Genomic DNA, 19,468 nt, shown 5'->3' on the forward strand with positions numbered 1-19,468 from the left:
TTATACATTAATAAATAATAATAAATTATTTATAAATGTCACCTTAATATAGGGTGTTACCAAAGCAGAAAACATTGTAAGTTAGCAAAGTGATTTTTTATCGTAGTATAAATGTGACATCTACCATATCCCGCTAACCTTCCTGAATATTTCTATGACTCCACCTAATGCAGCTAATGCAATTTCTGTAGCCTGTAGTTACTACAAAGTGAAATTTGCAGTACCTTTTTATTGTGCCCCAAGGAAAGACAACCGATCTCAGTCTTCGGAGATGTGACAGCTACGTTGCGCAAGCAATAACGGCGCGTATCCCTTCAGTGCTAGTTACTGCCGAGTTTGAGCCCACGAACCCGAATGTGCGCAACAGAAAGGGGATTCGGTAAATGTGTGACACTGTGGGCAGTGAAGGGACAGGTTTGACAAAGCCCTGTTGTGAAAGGCTCTCAAGGCCTGATCGAACCTGCCAAATCTCATTGGCGTGATGGGTGGCCACAAAGGTGCTCTCTTTGGCAGGAGTCACAAACAATAAGCTATTTTTCCCGTGGCAGGTGATGCAAACTTTTTCTTCTCTATAGTCTTGATCTACCAATGCCACCTGCCATAAAATCAGCTTTAAAGAACGCCTTTTCGTGCCTTCCTTTTTTTGGAAAGAAGGGGAGGGTTGTAGCAAAAATAAAAGTAAGAGGTGAAATAATAAAAGTAAGTGAAGGGTGAAATCTGGCACTTTCTGCTTCTCTTTGTGCTGGTACAGCTGGAAAATACTACTTGTATTCAGTCATGAAAACAGTATAGTGTGAATTAATATTTTTTTTGGAATCATCTGTTTTCCAATTTAATTATATATTATTAAAAAAAAAAAAAAAGTCTCAGGTGAGCTTATTAGAACTAATCTTAGAATTTACTAGCTGTCTTACACTTCTGCCTGCTACCTCTTCTCCTTTCCCTTTGCAAGCCCTCACTGAAATCCCAGGAGATAAATGGACTTGTGGAAATTCAACACACAGGAGACTTAATTTTGCTCTGAGACTCCTCCACATGGTTAAAGTCCCCATTAGCTCTTTAAGAATTTAGATACAAAAGTAGACCTGCCTGGAGAATGGGACTCTGGCCCAGATCTCAATCTGTTTAACTCAAAAAATTAAGGTGTGTTATGAGAAGGGATCTTCTGAGAAGTCAGTCCCTTTCCCTGAAGTCTCAGTCATCACCAGTGCTCACAGTCAGTGAGATAACATCTACTGCCTCCTGTGTCAGGAAGAACACAGACATATTGATGCCATATTTTGCTCATTATGGGGAAAAAAATAAGTGTGTTTTTTGTGTGGCTTTGTTTGTTTGTTTGTTTTTTATTCCATGCTTGATCTGAACACTGGGGCTCTGAACTCAATGTTCACTAGGTGAGAAAAAGCTGTTAAAGTTACATTTTCTGTCTATTGCATATAACTTATATGCAACGGTAAATAAACAAATTGGGTTAACCTTGAAAACAACAAGAGCTGTCAGTATTGAAAATCTTATGAAGCAATTTCTTAAACCCGAATTTCACACATCAAAAAAAGCTAAAGCACTACGTTGATCTCATCTGATAAAGCAAATGCAATGCTTATTTCCTTTGTAAACCATTTAACCAGATGTAATTTTGATAGTGGAAAGGAAATAATACAAAAACAATTCAATAGAAATCATTTGTCTACAGATTTATTTTTTTCCGAGCTGTAGTTTACTTTGGAAAAAGGGGAGCTCAACCATTAATTAAATAATGTAATAAAGGCAATGTTCATTCACGATAGTATGACTTACAACAACACATTTTTATTGTTAACAGGAAAATGATGTAACTTAACAAAAAGATTAATGTTCCTTTGTATTATAAAGATATTAATTCATTAATTATTAATTATTAAATACTGTACATGAAGTGAAAATTTAGAATAAGACAGCATCGTTATAAAAGGACTGATATTTCACAAAAAAGGCAACAAGAGGGGGAAATGAAAGCACATTCTAATCATACCTCTTTTCCTGATGATAAGATAACATTTAGAGGTGATTTAAAATTATATTTTCCAAAATCTTTAATAATATTCTAATGCAAAGAACCAGTGATAGCTAAAAGGAGTTTTTGTTGTTCCTTTGTACGACTGTAGATGTAGGACTCGCTATAACAACTTCCTCCTGGATTTGCATGGAGAAGACTGGGATCCATAGCTTTCTGGTGAAGCTAGAGATGATATCTGGTATTATCATTAGTAATAGTTATAGCACAACAATTAAAGCACACAGAGGAGAGATTCAGCAAATGAGCTTGTTTACAAATATTACTGAAAATGCAAGTTTGCATCCCATGTAGCTAAATCATGACCTTCTGCTACTGCCTTGATCATTTCTGGTCATGCTTTTGATATGCTTTTTTTTTTTAGCATTCATATGAATGTAACTTGCTTTTTATTTTAAATTAAGGGCATTGTGATCTAAACGGATCACAGCTCCGTTCTTTCTCACCAGTGCTAAATTCTATTATCAGTTGGTCTTTCTGTCCAAGAGAAAGTAGTCTGTTTATTCCCTGAGATAGTTTATTCAACAGAGGTTATTTTAACCTCAGGTTATTAGCCCATCTGCAAAGTAATTTACCGAGTGAAAATGCTGCTGAAATCCATATTCATGTTTAGGAAGATTTCATTGTAGCAGACACTTATATCAATTTACAGCATAACCCCCTCCAACAACATTGATATAACATAATTGCTCTGACTGCAAAACACGAAGCAAGGACGTGGAGTGCTCAGGCTTTCCCAGTAACCTTAACTTACTCTCTTGCAGCGTCTCCGAGTAATGCATAAACCAGAAAACTGTGTCAGAGGACAATGTTTAGGCCGGAATGAATTTCTAGGCAATTTTCCAGTGGTCCCTGTGGGTTTAAGCAGAGCTTCCCCTTGTGTGGAGCTCCCCAGGTGCAGAAGAAGGGCTGATGTGCGCAATGGACACTTTCAGGCTTGATGGATCTGAAAGGTTTTTCATGTAGTTTTCTTCAGAAACGTCATAAACTATGCCACACCCACGTGTCTCGTATGGTGTTCATAGACACCTCATATCCCGTCGTGGGCAGAATTGCCAAATTCTCCAAAAGAGCTGTTTTGCAGCTGATTGCTGTACATAGCAGAAGGGTGTTCACTTACCCAATACCCTAAGCTTGCACCCCATCCTTTCTGGAAAGGGAGATGCACATACTTATACTTTTCTTCTGCTTATTTCAAAATCAGAGCTGTAAACAAACTCCAGATTACTACAACAACAAAATTAAGCTGTGTGCACTGAGTGCACAGAGGAGTCCAAGTTGACGACAAGCTCAACGTGACCTGGCAATGTGCGTTTGCAGCCCCAAAGCAGCGTGAGCAGCGGGTCGAGGGAGGTGATTCTCCCCCTCTACTCCGGTCTCATGAGACCCCACCTGGAGTACTGCCTTCAGCTCTGGGGCTCCCAACATAAGAAGGACACGGACCTCTTGGAGCAAGTCCAGAGGACCAAGAAGATGATCAGGGGGCTGGAGCACCTCTCCCATGAAGACAGGCTGAGAGAGTTGGGGTTGTTCAACCTGGAGAAGAGAAGGCTCTAACCTTATAGCGGCTTTCCAGTACTTAAAGCCACTTTCCCGGCTTTAGAAAGGGTGGGTGCTGAGCCAGTGGAACAAGTTGCCCAGAGAGGTTGTGGCTGCCCCATCCCTGGCAGTGTTCAAGGCCAGGTTGGATGGGGCTTTGGGCAACCTGGTCTAGTGGAAGGTGTCCCTGCCCACGGCAGGGGGGTTGGAACTAGATGATCTTTAACAGGTCCCTTCCAACCCAAACCATTCTATGAGTCTACGATTCGTTCTAAGTTCTGCTGCTGCATCCGCTTTTGTACAGTCATAGAAATTAGAGATGGTAAAATCCTATCGACTTCATTAGTCTGTCTTCCTACAAAACCTCCCTGAACTTTCCATTGCTTTTTCACACTTCAGTGTGAAACACCACAGCAGTTTTCCTGAGGAAAATATCCTGTAGCCCAGTATACTTCACTATCGAGAAACTATTTCCTGTTTCTTTATCTACGTTTTAATCTCTTCATCTCATTATGTGTTTCCAAATTTTCTTGACTCTTTCTGCTGGCAGAATAAAGCTGCCCTTCTTTGTTAAAGTATTTTCAGACACAAGCTACCTTTCTGGATAATTTTTTCAAAGAAATCAAGGTCACCCACTTTGACGAGGCTGTGTTTTGTGTTCATGATGGGTTACACAGCTGCCTGCTCTGTGCGGTGCACACCTGGTCATTGCATGGAGTCCTGGGGAAGAAACTTCTCTGGGGTGTCTCCTGGCCAAGGAGGGAATGATCTAGTCAAAGGAGGCACCAGAGCCCTATTTATAAAAGTATAGCACTGGAATACTGAACATTTGTTGGGTTTTTCCCCCCCTACTTGAATATTTTTTTGTACTAATGGGTTAGTGTTTGTTTTTCAACTTTGTCGCTTTTGCCATGCAAATACTAACTGATTAAATTTCACAACATCTTTGTAAAATCAAGTATCAATAACTGATCTGCTATGAAAAATTCAGAAAGATTAAGTTCTTGTCGGAGGCCAGGCAGGAAGTCTGAGGCAGAGTTGGGGAAAAAAAAATCCAAACCTTGCTCTTCCAGTGATTTAGCCACAAGAAGATCCTTCTGTTTTGAACAGCACATTTCTTCTATTAAAAAAAAAAAAAATTAAAAAAAAAGAAAGAAAAAGAAAAGGAACAAAGTCACACAGGACTGTCAGTTTTAGAGGAGCTGAACCATGGTGGTTTTATGGTTTGGCAAACGGAGAACATAATTACAACTCCAGTACTGAAAACTTCCAGAGGCTCTGGCTGCAAATTACTTGACCAGGATACCTTACTCTGCTTCTTTTAACCTAAATAGGTCCTTTTCCACCCATCTCAAAAGGACCCTGGAGAATACACATTTTTTTAACCTTTAATAACAGCATCAGAGAAGTTCAGTGAGCAATCTTTCGAAAGCTGATTATTCTGCTGATGCTGGACTGGCCACTGTTAACTTCTATTAAGTCTGTTTTCTTTATCACCAATGTCATTTTTTAAAGTAAAACGGCTTAAGAACAAGAGAGCAAAAAAGATGCGTCAAGCTGATTAATTGCGTTATGTGGATATTACTCCATATCTTACCCAAAAGGGACTTATTAGTGCTTTATACTGTTAACAGCAGTATTTTTATTGTTGTCTGGGATGTGCAGTAACCTAATCTACAAAGGCTACTCTAAACTACATGGGCCTTGCCAGAACTGCTGCACAGGCAGAATCCCTGGAGAAGGAATTTAGATGGCGAATGAGCATTATTGTGCTTTACACCAACTCCCAGCAATGTAAATGATCCAGGCAAACAAACGTGCTCTTTGAATTATTTGCATCCATACGGAGGAGCTGGGGAGGCAGAGCTGTGTCACTCCGGGATGCACGGACTGACATTGCAAAGTAGCAAACTGTGTGGAGCTACTCTAGCGTTGAGCTCTTTCTCGATGTCACATGTGCCCTCAAAGCCTTTTTTCTTTTTTTTTTTTTTTTTTTTTTTAGGAGCTAGAAATGATAATTTGTTTGGAGAAAGGAGATAGCTTGTCTTACAGATATGATGTATATTCTTGTTTAATTTCTCTCCTTTCCAACTGCATCAGTTTAAATTTCCATTTGGAAAGCCGGCAAAACTTTACCTTTAAACCCAACAGCTTTTCAAGAGGTTTTGCAAAGTAAGCATTTAAAATGTCTGGTCAATGTATATGCATTTGTGTTTTCATCTATTCTATGTTGTATTAGACTGCATTTTTAAACCACCTAATTATTTTAAAAATTATGTGTTTAGTATAAGAACCTTACTTCTGAGTTAAGACACCTCCGAAGTGGTTATTTAATAATACCAGGGAATAATGAACTCTTCTCAGTAATACCAGCAGCTGTGCTACAATAATCTGTCACTTAAACTTGATCTATTCTTGTTTTATCTGATAACTGTCCCCATCTGTGAAAAGTCAGGCCATATTCATGGTTGATTTTTTTTCTTTCCAGAAACCAGGATATAAACCTGAGTGTGTGGATTTGTGTGGTGCTCGCATTGAGTGGACCTCAGAGAAATCCAGCAGAAAGAATGTCTTTCAGGTAAGAGCCAACGCATGCATTTCATTGCTCATTTGAGTATAAACTCTGTTAAGAGGTAGGTTTTATTTCTTTGGCTCTAATAACTAGAGACTGATTTAATACAGCGTTTTTCTTACCAATACAGGAGTGTAACATTTTATCGAGCATCAGTTTACTATTTTTCTAAGAGAAGGATTTCTGATGACTGAGTCTCCTAAACACTTGAAAACCTGTTGATTTATTGATTAATGCTCTATATTCAATTTGTTTTTAAAACTTAGTAGGTAATTGCTTTGGGTTCAGGCCTAGAATCTTGACCTAAAGGACTTCCATAAACACAACTTCTTCAAACTGCTTATACAAGCACTGCTCCAACACAGTGCGGTTTCTCTGTTTATTTTTATTGCTGTTCAGGGTCCTCAGACGGTGATGACCCAGGTTCATTTCTGGAAGGGGAGGGGAGGATTTTAAAAGCTTGCCTCTGTCAGGGCCAGCATAGAAGGACATGAATTTCTTACAGGACTACTCTTCATTGATGGAAAAAAATATTATTTGCTTGCTTCATCTAAATCCCATTGAATTGAAAAGGAGGATCAAGGCCCAAGAAGATGAAAGGATGAGAAAAGCATTACTGCAAGGTTAACGTTCCAGGATCTAGGGGCCAAAATAGTTTATTGCAACATCTTCAGGTTTTGGACATAATCCATCTCCCATGAATATCAGTAGAAAGGGTTTGTGGTTTGTTTGGTTTTTTTTTTTTGTTTCACTAAAAGTTGCATCAAGCCACATCAAAATATTATTCTCCATGAACTGACTTGTTTCCCAGACTTCTAACATGAAGAATTTTTAACAATACAAACAATAAAGGGAGGAGAGACGCAGAAGGGAACGTGTCAGGGTCAGGATACTGTTAGTTACCAGATAGTCCTTTGGCATCATCACCGATGAAACATGCTGGAGGAACCAACTGTGCCCGCGTCTGGGATTTAAGAAAAAAAAAGTCCACAAACAAAAAACCCTTGAGGGACTGTACATGGTTTCTTGAAATGAAACCTCTTTGGGTCAACTGGGTGTTACAGAGACTTTTTCAACGTTTATTTTTTCTAGACATCTTTCTAAAGTGCATGCAATATTTAGAAATATTCCTCTTCTTCAAGACAGTGAGACTTAGGCTTCTATACCCCCCACATCCTTCAGGTTGTCTTGAGACAACACTTGGAGCTTTGTCATTTCCTAGGTATTTTTAGAATAAATATTTTGGTTTTGCTGTCAATCTTCAGCTTTTTCACTTGGAATGTGATTAAGTATAACCTTAGCCTTCGCTCCTGCAACCCCCTGAGCACACTGACAGGTCTTCTGAGTTTCTAGGGTTTATTTCGCATTTTGCAGCAAGCAAAATTTATGTTTGGAAATGCATATTGGCGTGGTGATTCATTGCAGCTAATACATTTCCAATGCAAAGACAAATGAGGCTCTGTTATTGATTTACCAAACTGGTCGTATGAAGACTTTGCAATACATTTTCTTCTCACTTCTGTTAGTGTGAGGTGTAACTCCACTGAATCAGAATAATGTGAGAAAGGAAACTCATGCACTACTGTTTGAACCCATTAAAACGTGTCTTCATCAAGCCAATAAGTGAGTGGGAGAGACATTAAGAAGTAAAAGCATGGGAGGAAGGACATATGTTAAGACACATTTTGAAAAGGGATGGAGCATTGTTTAGACAGAGAGCTACAAGAAGATTCTGCCAGATGGTAAGAGTGAAAGAGGAGAAGGCTTTGGCATCAGTAGTGGTGACATTTTGGGAAAGGAAAGGACTGAACGAGACTGGTGCTACATGAGCAGATAGAGTGGGAAGGGGACTAGAGAGAGAGCGAAGATTTATGAGATAGTCTGGAGGGAATCCAAGGCGAGTTCGAAAGCGGAGAGGTCAGTTTGTACCTGGATACTGAATATTTCAGGAAACACTTCTGATGATCTACTTATCCCTAGCGGGTGGGAATAAGATTGATAATGTCTGTCTACTTATTCATAGGTTTGTTCAAATGAAAAGAACACGGGTGATTTTTTTTTCTGTGACCTAAATATAGATGCATTGCATTGCTATTTGATTAAATACGTTAGCTGCCTAACTCTGAAATGATCAGAAATAAGTATGATTATGTCTTCAAAGCGTGGCAACAAAGCATAGTTGGTGGGTTTTTGTTTCATTACTTTCTGAATAATAAAACATTCTTTTCTGGTTCAAACAGAGCAATGGTTGCTTTCTGCTAATATGTTGTACTAGGAGTAGATGCAGGATTTTGAGTTTGATTTAGCCTGGGTGCTCAATTTGAGTTCATGAATTATAGATTAGAAATAGAAAATGACTATTGAGATTTTGGTTTGAAGAAAAAGAAGGAAATCTTGAATTTAAAATCTAAGCATATGACAGTTAATGGATGGTAACAAGAAGATGGAGTACAGGAGTATCGTAAAGAAAACTAATTGGAAACATGATGGATGCAGGAAAAAAAAAAAAGAGGAAACTGCAAGTAAATGATATTCAGGCAGGAAGATTTGGGTTTCTGGTCTTGATCATGAGGTTTTCGGCAGTGTTACTCCACTCATTTTAATTGAGCTACTCTCTGTTTAACAGGATAAGTCTGATCTGTCTCTCACACTATCCAATTTGTGCATGCAATCTATTTCTGTTCTTGATGAACATATTACGTGGGTTTTTTTTCAAGTGTTCCTTCATAGTAACTGAAAATATGCGCCTCGTAAAATATAACCTTCTGATTTTCCTTCATTTATTTTATTGATGATATAGCTAGCACCAAGGCAAAGAACCGGTTAGGAACGGCTTCCCATGATGTGGGGAAACGTAGCGGTTTGCAGTGAGATACCGTGCTGTTTGTTCTTGCTGGCTGAATGACGCGATACACTAGGTCTTCATCAGAGGAGTGGTGAACAAAAGAAGATTTATGTTCAAATCACATGCTTTAAATATTTCTGCTAAGTGCTAGTTTGCTCTTTGGTGTTTAGCCTGAAATTTAAAGCACTGAGGATTAAAAGGATTACAACATAATCTTAAATAATCCTAAGTGTCATTTACAGAGAGATGGTTGTAATAACTAAATAAAACCATGCTAAGGGATGGCAGTGTTGTCAGTCAGCAACTGGAACAGAAACAGTGCTTATGTCACTCTGTCGTTCTCCTCTTTCCTTTATTTGGCTTAGTTTGATATTGGGTAGGTGCATTTTGATGCGGGTTATCAAAAAAGAAAATAACATGACAGGCTGCTTTTCAGTCAGTACTAATATGGCTGCTGAGGCACCAGTAACTAGGTTAGTTTACAGATTTTCTCAATATTCAATGTTTCCTGGTTCTAGTAAACTTTTCAACTGGAGTTTATTCTTTCCCCTGTTTTGCTCACCCTCTACTCCGAGTCAAGAAGCCCTTCTAATCTCAAATTCCGCCCAGACGACATGGAAGACTTGCTCTTGACCTCTGGCTTCATAATTCTGGAGCTTCATTAGCACAAAGTCTTGTGGCTGTAGACTGTTTCCTTGAAGAGGTTTTGGAAGATTTCTCTCAGATGATTCAAAAAAGAAAAGAAAAAAATAGGAGAGAGGTGAAGAGTGCAAAAAAAGGTCACGAGCAGCGTACTTACAAATGGGTGAAGTTGCTTTGTTCTCTTAATCACACTATTCAGTTAACTAACATTCTTTTTAGTTTCTTTAGTAATATTTTTTTCCCTGTTTACCAAGTTCACTTTTTAGGAAGGTTTCATATGAAGAATTCCTGGAGTTCAGTGCCCTGGCGGCTCTTGCCACAGATCTGGTGTGATACTGGGTTTTGTTTCAATGCACTGCAGCTGTAAGGGGTTACTCATTCATATGCAACTAAGAATTGTAAGCGTCTTTTACAAATAGAAAAATCTGTGTAAGACATACAGTATTTCAACAGTGAGACAGCTGAAAGTACAACTGTACCTATGTGTAATATGAAAGAATTTATCCTGCAGCTGTTTCATATATAATAACATTTATGGCACTGATCTAGGGTAACTCCCTCGTCCTTGAAGCTATCCAGCTTTGTCCAAGAGCATAATCTGAATGATAAGCTATTTTGTTCTACATACTGTAGGATCAGTATAGTATCTGGATGCCTCCCAGGAATGTTTTAAGTCACCGCTTTTTGCCATGGGAGGGATAATTTTCTTTTCCATGATCTCTCTAGAGGAAGCACTGAGAGCACAATGTGGAGGGGCTCGGGCTGGGATTGGTATTTGGATTTCTTTGTATGTTTTTAAATATAAATGCTGTATAGAGGAGGCAAATTGAAAAAAGCCACCTTCTACTCAGATGGATATGAAGCTTCTGGTGGTCCTTACCTCGGAGAAAAAGCTGTTTCTTGAGCCTGAGAGTGTTCTTGCCTGCAGGTCCTACGAGGCGCGCAGTAACCTTTGCTGGCTTTGCATTAGATATGCATTAGATGGACCTGTTGTCATTTTAAAACATCTGTACAGCATTTTGTCCGCTTCTGGAGGTTACTGCTGTGACTGTGGTTTAATTTCTATCTGAGGGACCTGAATATTGCCTAATTAAAAGACTTAGCCACATCACACAGTTATTAGATGGTGTCAGCAAGAGGTTCTTTAAAAAATAAACTTATAATTAGTTTTAAAAAAGCACAAAAATGGTCTGAATCATCATCGTAGAGATGTTCGAGTGTGTATTTTTACAGAAGGAGTACTCTGTTTTTATTGGTGTAAGTGGGAGATCTTGAATACGACAACATGAAATGGTCTCTGCGTTATCTTTTATTTCTCTCTTCTAACTGCCTTGTTAGTGACCTTACCAGCAAAGCCCCTGCCAAAATATTCAGTAAAACCTAATCGATGGTTGCAGAAAATCTTCTGACCTCTCCATATATCAGCTCTTTTCTTTTGTAATCTGTATACAACATGACCAGTGAATGCATTTTTTTTTTTAATTTAGTTGTCTTTATTCTTAATATTGTGTCTTTATTCTTAATATTGTGTGAAAGCCACACAATACTGTATTTGACAGAAATGCATACAAAATGCAGAGTCAGAGCTGTGGATGGTGGACACTTTAAATGTACAGCATGTATACAGATTTCAGGGTTCAAGGACCTGACTCACATTCTACTTTTATGATAGTGTAACTCTGTGGACATTTTTGGAATCACTTCTTATTTATATCTGGTGAAAAATAGCCTCTTTATTAATTTCCCTATTATTTTTTCTTTTGTTTTAAACCAGAAGCTACAAATGAAACTATGCTTTCTTTAGTTCATTGTCTTACTCAATTCCCCAAATTTTCTGAGGTGTCAAGCAGTTCAGATCACAACCTTTGCTTTTGGAATCTGCTGTTACAGTAGTGCTCCTAGCATGCAGAACCAGGCAAGATCTTGTGCAAGTCATTGGCAGTAGAGCTGTGTTTTGTTGCACATCTGTATGCCAAATTTTTATTGTTGATTAAAAAAGAAAAGTAAGAGAGAGTACATAGTGTAAGAAGGAAAATATCCTTGATTGTGGGGAAAGATTTGCAGAACATAATTGCACACAATATGCATTCTAAACATGATACAATTGAGAAGTCACTTTGTCTTCTAAAGACTTTAACATGACATTTCAATGTGATAAAGAGGAGAGATAATTAGAGATGCTTGGCAATTTTTGTGTGTGTGTGTGTGCGTGTATGTATGAAAAAGGCAGATTTAATCATAATCACTTTACCTGTGTTGACAGTAGCTGCTCCTTAGACCCAAGCAGTTGTTCCTGGTTATTAAAGAACACAATAGGTAGAAGAACTAGCTGAGAAAGAAAAAGATCCTCATCTAATCCAGAATAAGCAACAGCCTGGTACCTGGGGCACTCGTAGAAGCTATGGGATACGCAGTTCCACCCTTGATTCAGAAGTTCTGGGTGAGCAATGCTCAGGCTTTAGCCACCCTGGGTGGATGAGTGTGTTTGCCTTCTCCCACGGGTGTTTCACTCTTAGGCTTGATGTTACTGACATTAGCCCAAAGAGAGTATATTGAGAGTGAAATTAAATTCAGGTTGCTTTGTAGACATGGACACAAAAATTCTTGATGTGACTCATGCTTTAAGGAATGCCAGGTAATAAAGCCAATTCCCCCCCCAAAAAAATGTGGAGAGAGGGACACATTTCATTACTCCTGCGATACAAGCAGTGACAGCAAACTTTTACACCCTGTGACAGGAACATACAAACTGCAAGGCCTTGGATTTCATACGTATAAGACCAGTGACACCTTAAAGAAAATGAGAAGACTTTTTTATATGGACCAAAAGGTTTGTACTTTATGTTTCAAACTATACACAGTTTGAGAAAAGGCACGGTATCAGGAGGAAGACACTCCACTTTGACAACGATCTGAATTTAAAGGCTTTGGGAAACTGAGACTTTAGCCTCCATAATAGAATGTCAAGGAAGCTCTCTATATATTCAGCCTCTGTAATACAGTTTCAAGCATTTCAAGGAACAGCGACTTTATTCGTAAAAGGGACAAGCTGAGGAATTAGGGTAGAGCTGCTACGAAGTTATAGCTAATATATTACTCTCACTTTCTGTGGTTCCTGTGTCTGCTTTGGGGTAACACAAAACCCTCAGGGGTATCAGCAAAAAGGCCTCATGTATTCTGTGTCTACAAGATCAGGACAGCAATTACTTATTTTTTTTTATTTAAAATAATTAAAATCCTAGTCACCATTTTACTGATAAAGTAAAAAAAAGTTATTACTTTTCAGAAATAGTGATGCTTACTCCTGGTAAGCAACATTTTGCTATACTTGGCTACTTGAAGGAAGATTCAAAATTCTCAACAAAATTCGGTTGATCTGTAGCTAAATATCATCTTGGCTAGACAGTTCCTTTTTTCCAATTATCGTCCCATGAAAAATTTCATGACAATTTCACTGCGTTGGAAAAAATCACTTGAGAAGTGTAACTTCAACAACTCATGGAGGTCTTGAAAGGGCTCGAAAGTCTTGATGAAGACAGAACTGCAGATCACCTCTGCTGTGCTACTCACTGCAGGCCACGAAATATCAGGGCAACCAGCTCCTATAGCACACCAGAGCTGGGGTCTCACGAAACCCCAGAGAACTCCCAAATCGAACTGAAAAGCGAGCCGAAGTTTTCTGTGAAAATCAGGCTGATTTAAAAACCCCACAACCCATATTCTCCAAATCTGACATAATGTGTACATAGACGTCTGTCTGCTAAAAATGATTATTATAATAGCTCACCGCACTTTTTTAAGAGCCCATCTTTTGACAGATGTAAGTGCTGATATGTGAGTGACTGTGATAGGTATGAGTGTCTGTGTATGCTCATACACATGTGCTTCTTAAGAAATTATATGAATCACTTAGCTTTTGACAGCTACGCTGCAGCTTTCAGAAGTGCAGATGTTATTTGTCCATCAGAAAAGAAAATATTTATTTCAAGCCACAGGCATTTTCTGCGTTGCAAAAATAAAACAGAACAGCAGTTAATGCTTAATGTGCATGTGAAATAATTTTGTCAGGGGCAGAAGCACGGCTGAGCATAAGGGCCTGGACAGATAACGTGAGTGCACAAGAAGCACCTTGTGCCTTGGATAACGCCGAACCTTACGAAAAATCAATCCGGGCAGCTTACCCATAAGCAAAGTGCGACAGCGGAGCTGCTTACTTTTCCATCATTTTCCTGCTGAATCCATGGAGGGTTGTGTTGGTCGGTTCGGTTTTTTTTTTTTTTTTTTTTTTTTTTTTACAGCCGAAGAAGCGAGACGTGTTTTGCAGCTCGCATGCGAAATGGCAGTGGGCTGCAGCCTCTTGCTGCATTATTCATAAACATATTGCTGCCATCTCGTGGGCAGCGCATGAGCCGGCGCGGGCAGCGTTGCGGGCAGCGTTGCGGGCAGCGTTGCGGGCAGCGTTGCGGGCAGCGTTGCGGGCAAGAGGCCAGGGCTGTCCGGGCTGTGGTCAGTGCCACCGGAGCTGTGCTTTTCCCAAGGGACAGCCAGCTCCGCGGAGGACAGCGGTGCAGGTCACTTAGCACCCACCATCGCGACGGGGAGCAGTTTTTTAAGCATCTTTTTTTCGGCAAAAAAAAAATGGGTGCGTGGCCGAAGAGTTCACGCTATTAATGTTTACTTTATTTAGCTGGTTGCTAAATGAGGTAACGTCTGCTCGTAGGAAGGACTAGTGCTGCTGTAAACCTGTATTCTCTAAATTATGCATGTGGTGGTAGTTTTATGTTTTAAAATGGTGATTATCTTCTGGTCAGCGGGGTTGATAGGGAAAGGGTAAATAGCTTCGTAAGGACGGGCTGGTTCAAGATAAAGCACATAATGAGAATTATTGCTACAGATATCCAGTTTGGTGAACTTGATAAAGCCCTCTGATGCGAGGCCTTTGGTGCTGTGTTTTGTGTACTCATAAAACAGGGAAAATGGTATTTTCGTAGTCCTGGCAATCCATAGCTGAAAGGGAGTGCAGAAATGCGAAAGGAGCCTGGCTTTCCTGATTCTTTAGTACTTCAAGGTTCTGTGATTCTCCTGAGTGAAAACAGCTAAATTAATTTAAAAGCATTATGATTTTTGCAGCCTTCGTAATGTAAGTTAATATTAAAAAAAAAAAAATTGTCTTGATATGTGCCCAAACATTGCACACGTTCCCTTAATTTATCAAACTCTTGAAAAAACAAAGAGAAAAATGAATCCTAAATGAACTCACTCAGAGATAATCAAATCTGACTTGTTTACATGTTTGGTGCTGGTATTTCTGTATTCAGCCACTACATTTTTTAAAATCTTGGCGAAGTCGCTTTACTCCATTTTTGTGTTTCTCTTTAATGAGCGAGGCAGATATTTAAAGTTGGCTGGGCACAGCGAGCCTTGGCTGTCCTCTCGCTGAAAGGCAGCACCTCGCATTTGTGTGCAAAGGGATGCCAGACGATATGGTAGGGATTCACATTTTTTGTGCGTGTGTAGGAGTGATTTCTACCGCTGACATTCTTTGGGGAGAGGATGGGTTGGGATGTTTCAAGGTGTTAAATGGACAATAGCAGGCAATTTGAATGCAAGGGGAGAAATGTAAATAGTGTCCTGCCCTCTCTTTTAGATAATATACCTCTCGGTTTTCAGCAGAGCAGTCATTCTTAAGCTGTGATTCATGGACCACTAATGGGATGGGGAGACTTTTTGAAATGGTAATACAAGCGTAGTCAGCCTGAGAAGACATTTAAGGTAGTTCCCAGACTGTACAAATGAAAGGAAAACCCAGAAGAACGTTTTCCACAAGGGACCCTGGCTTTTCAAACCTCCTCCTGAAGTTTATTGATTTTGAGGATGCGCCTGCAATTGATCCCATTTACGGCGTATTTTTATACGGATTACGAGAGTTGATAAAAACTCGAGTTTCCGTTTAGGCGCTGGATTGCTTGAATTCTGGTGTGGTTTTTAAATTTTATTTTAGTTCGGTTTTTCCATTTGTCCTTTCATTGCCTTTTTTCCCATTTGGGGTGAACAAATTCCTAGGAATTTCATGTAATTACATCTGCAATTGCATCTGTAAAACAGGGTGATCCAAGAAGCTTAGCGAATACTTTCTTTGGCAAACAAAGTTGCAAAGTGGAGGTGTAGTTTGCTTACCATTTAATTTAAAAATAGACTATCTAACCTAAATTCTCATAAGATTTTAACACTTAAATTCCACAGCACTACAGTCCGCCTCCCGTTGTTTTGTTTTTCTGATCATAGTCATGATTGTTAGAAATACATTATTGTTTAAAATTCTAGCATACTTGAAACCTAGAATGTGTTTATCTTCCCCTCCCGAGTCAGAGTTTACAGGTAAACTTTTACAGATTGAGCTTTAGACTAATTTTCCAGGTTGGAAAGTGTGCATTTGTATAAGTGAATATTTGTATGACAGCACATGTTAATTAATGAAAATGGGAGCCAGCTACTAAGACTCTCTTAAGTAATAGAATTATTATTATTTTCTATTATTTGTACATAGTCATCACTAGGTGGAGGCATACTTTACATATTCTATTGAACATGTCATCTGTTATGGGCTGAGATGAATTGCATTGATACTGCACAGTTAAGTGAATGACATGCTTTTTAACCTGAACTGTTGAAGTAACCTGTTACCACCGAACGACCGACTCGGACAGACTAAGCAGACTGTGCTTCGACCACTACTACTGCTGAAAAGCGATGAAAATTGAATATTTTTTAATCATGGGCTGTACAGAGATCTCTTGAATTAATTCAGAAACATTGTTCATGTCCGGTAAAGTTGTCGTGGAGCAAGAGATTGAAATAACAAATAGCTATTCGTTTCAATACCTCCGCCTGCAGTATTTTAGTCAATGTGTGATGGATTGACAGGTTTTTTTACTTCTCTTTTTAGTTATGGTAGCAAAGTCCATTCACAGCCCATCCGTGTTTTTTTCGGGGTACAGGGCTGCCTGCTATAGATTGCACGAGTTAGATTTTGACTGAGGGTAACAAGACCTACCTCCATTGATGCTAATACACTGACTTCCCCCAAAGTCTCCTGACTTACACCAGGAGTAGATCTTATGCAGTTGTGCAGGTATACGTAGCACTATGCTTATGTTTCTCTCTTATGTTTAGGAGCTGATAGGACAGAGTCTGTGCAAGGTGGTCCTCGGCTAGCACGGCCCAAGCCACATGTTTAGGAGGCCACAAAAGGAAACTTTTGGGTGTGAATGTGGGAGTTGGAGACAAGAATTGTCTCTTTCTCCATACTTTGAATACTCCGTTATGACTCTTTGCAGCTTATAACATCCAGTGGCTTTCATTGTAGGAGAAAGAAGGGTCACGGTGCACAGATTATAAAGAAAAAATGCACTTTATTCAGAAAATAATCCTTATCTTTTTGAGTAAGACACGGACTCTCTTCTACACATGCTGAGAAAAGCGGGGGAAATAAATTTTTACATCTCTGTCATTTTAATAAGTTTTAGAGAATGGAGCTGGGATTGGTGGGAGAGATTTCCTGGGTTTTGTAGCTTCTTAACCGCAAAAGAACATAGTGGATGTTGCTGTGGCCTCGAGATTTGTCACCTGCCTTGGGATGCTCTGCTCCTGCTGGGGCTGGGCTCTGCCGTCCCTTGGGGCAGAGTCAGCCTGTTACACCCCGGGGCAAGTGCCTCTCTCACCCCTTCCAGGGACAGGGGTGTAAAACCACTGTAATGGAGCTGAAATATGCCCCCCTCTTTCTTTTTTTCCCCTGTATATTCTTTTTTTTTTTTTTTTTTTTTTAAGATTTGGAATCACACTTTTAATAATTATATTCACAATCTAAAATTAAATAAACATTTTGTTTAGTGCTCACAAATTGCCAACCAGTGCTCAAGAAAGGATGTCCAGCAATTTATCAGCCTGTAGAAAATAATTATAGCAATATTTTGAAATGCATTGGTTATAGTTTTGTTTTGATTTATAGAATGTAAATAATCAGTTTTGATTCTTCTGTTTCAAATGGCTTTTTTGGAACTAAGGCTTTTGAATAAGAGTACCTCAAACCAAGCTGTTACTCCTGGGAAATTCTGTAGTGGTATGTTACTGGCATTTGAAAAATGCACACCTTCTGAGAAAAAAACAGGAAAATTCTGTCAAACAGACTGATGGGAATTCCCAAGTTTGGAAATGCAAGTTCTGTTGGAAAACAATGGCAGCGCGATTCAGCTAAGGCTGCAGTTGGAGTGAAAAGGAACACGTTTTCACCATTGCATACGTTTTTCTTTTTTTCCTTTTTTTCATTGTCATTCTGGAAACAAATATTCTACAGGATCAGTTAAAAAGTGCAAAGTAAGGAATAAGAGAGAGTAATGTGTGTTGGAACAGAACATAGACTTTACCGGTGTAGAAAAGTGTGAAGAAATGTAGTAAAATTGAACGTAAACAAAGAAATGGGGAAAATAAATGTGGGAGTGAAGAACTGTGCACAGGGAGCAGGAAGAATGTAGTCCAACAGTAGAAGATCAAAGGAAGGGAAACCAATTTTTTCAAATAATTTGGTAATAACTTAGATGTAGCAAGGTAAAGGATCTGAACAAAGGGTCAGAATATCACAAATGGGAAAGGAGTAAACATTATATACAGCAAGGAATGTACAATTTTTATTTTTTTTTTTTAAAGATCAATTATTATCTCCATCTCCTGGTATTTCAGGGCTCTTTTATAATTACTAGTATTATTTTCGCTCCCTCTCCTGCACACACTCTCTGTCTCGCTCCCCCTTCCAGGCAACACTTCTCCACTTGCGCAGATTTGAGGGGGTAGGAGGATCTCAGGGGTTCTTTGCAAGATGCTCGCTTCCCACCGCAGAGTGTGGCATTGCCAGGACTCTTCAGGGGACTCTCTGCCAGCTATCCTTAAAAGCTTGCAGGGGAGTGGGAGAAGATTTGCATACTGCCCAAGCAGGGCCAGATTCGGCCCCCCCCCTCCGCTGAATAGTGCATTACTGAGTAAATAATGACACCAAAATCAGTGCAGCTTCTGCAGAGTAGGTGCTGTGCTATGTCAAGCTATTAGGTTCTGTTCCTTATTTCTTCCCTCCCCCCCCTCCCCCTCCCCGATGCTCCTTTTTTTATTCAAACGGAGATTTCTTTTCACCTGCATTTTTTTCCCCTCTAATTTTACCTTTCTCTGCTCTTGTTTTCTTTTCCTTTACCCTCTCTTTTATATTTTTTGTATTTTAATACCATATTTTAAGTCATTTTTCTCCTGTTCCTAATGTGATGACAGTATATCCTGATGGAAAGATAATAATGCCCAAGGAGGTTTTCTTTTATGAATTCTGCTGGTGTTACTTTCACATGCACAAATATATCATCTTGATTTCTAGCTCTGGGTCATTTCATTGCTCTTGTATGTCTTGCTACGAGATGTTTCCTGTAATTAAAAGATTAGGTTAAATAGATTATTTGTGCTGTCCTGTCTACATAAATGTTCTGTTTCTCTGCCTCTAGATACTGGCTTTTGTGTTTTAAGGCAATGTTGTGGTACATGAAGTTGCATCATGTCTCCTTTGTCTTTAAGCTGCTGACATATTGGTAACAGAAGCAATCAGACGAGAGACATTTACTGCCAGAGCCTCGTAGGGTCAGTGAATTAACAGGTGTCAATAAGTTCTAAAGAAGTGTTTTAATTGTTTCTGAAGCATTTAATTAATGGACTTTTTTAAAGGAGTGGTGACTGAGCAGACATAAGGCTGATAAATATTTCATGTTTGTATCTAGGGAACTTTTTC

The 19,468-nt window shown here is 39.2% G+C and overlaps 1 protein-coding gene across 5 annotated transcripts in view; it reads left to right on the top strand.

Moving 5' to 3' along the window:
- Positions 1 to 19,468, top strand: part of ARHGAP15 (Rho GTPase activating protein 15) — a 330,972-nt gene that overhangs the window by 56,543 nt on the left and 254,961 nt on the right. For all 5 annotated transcript variants that reach the window (XM_049803687.1, XM_049803704.1, XM_049803697.1 and 2 more), the window contains one exon: positions 6,081 to 6,170. In XM_049803687.1, coding sequence (XP_049659644.1) covers positions 6,081 to 6,170 — 90 coding nt within the window. The remainder of the gene's footprint in view (positions 1 to 6,080; positions 6,171 to 19,468) is intronic.

Source organism: Accipiter gentilis, chromosome 1, assembly GCF_929443795.1.
Source record: "Accipiter gentilis chromosome 1, bAccGen1.1, whole genome shotgun sequence".
Taxonomy (NCBI): Eukaryota; Metazoa; Chordata; class Aves; order Accipitriformes; family Accipitridae; genus Astur; species Astur gentilis.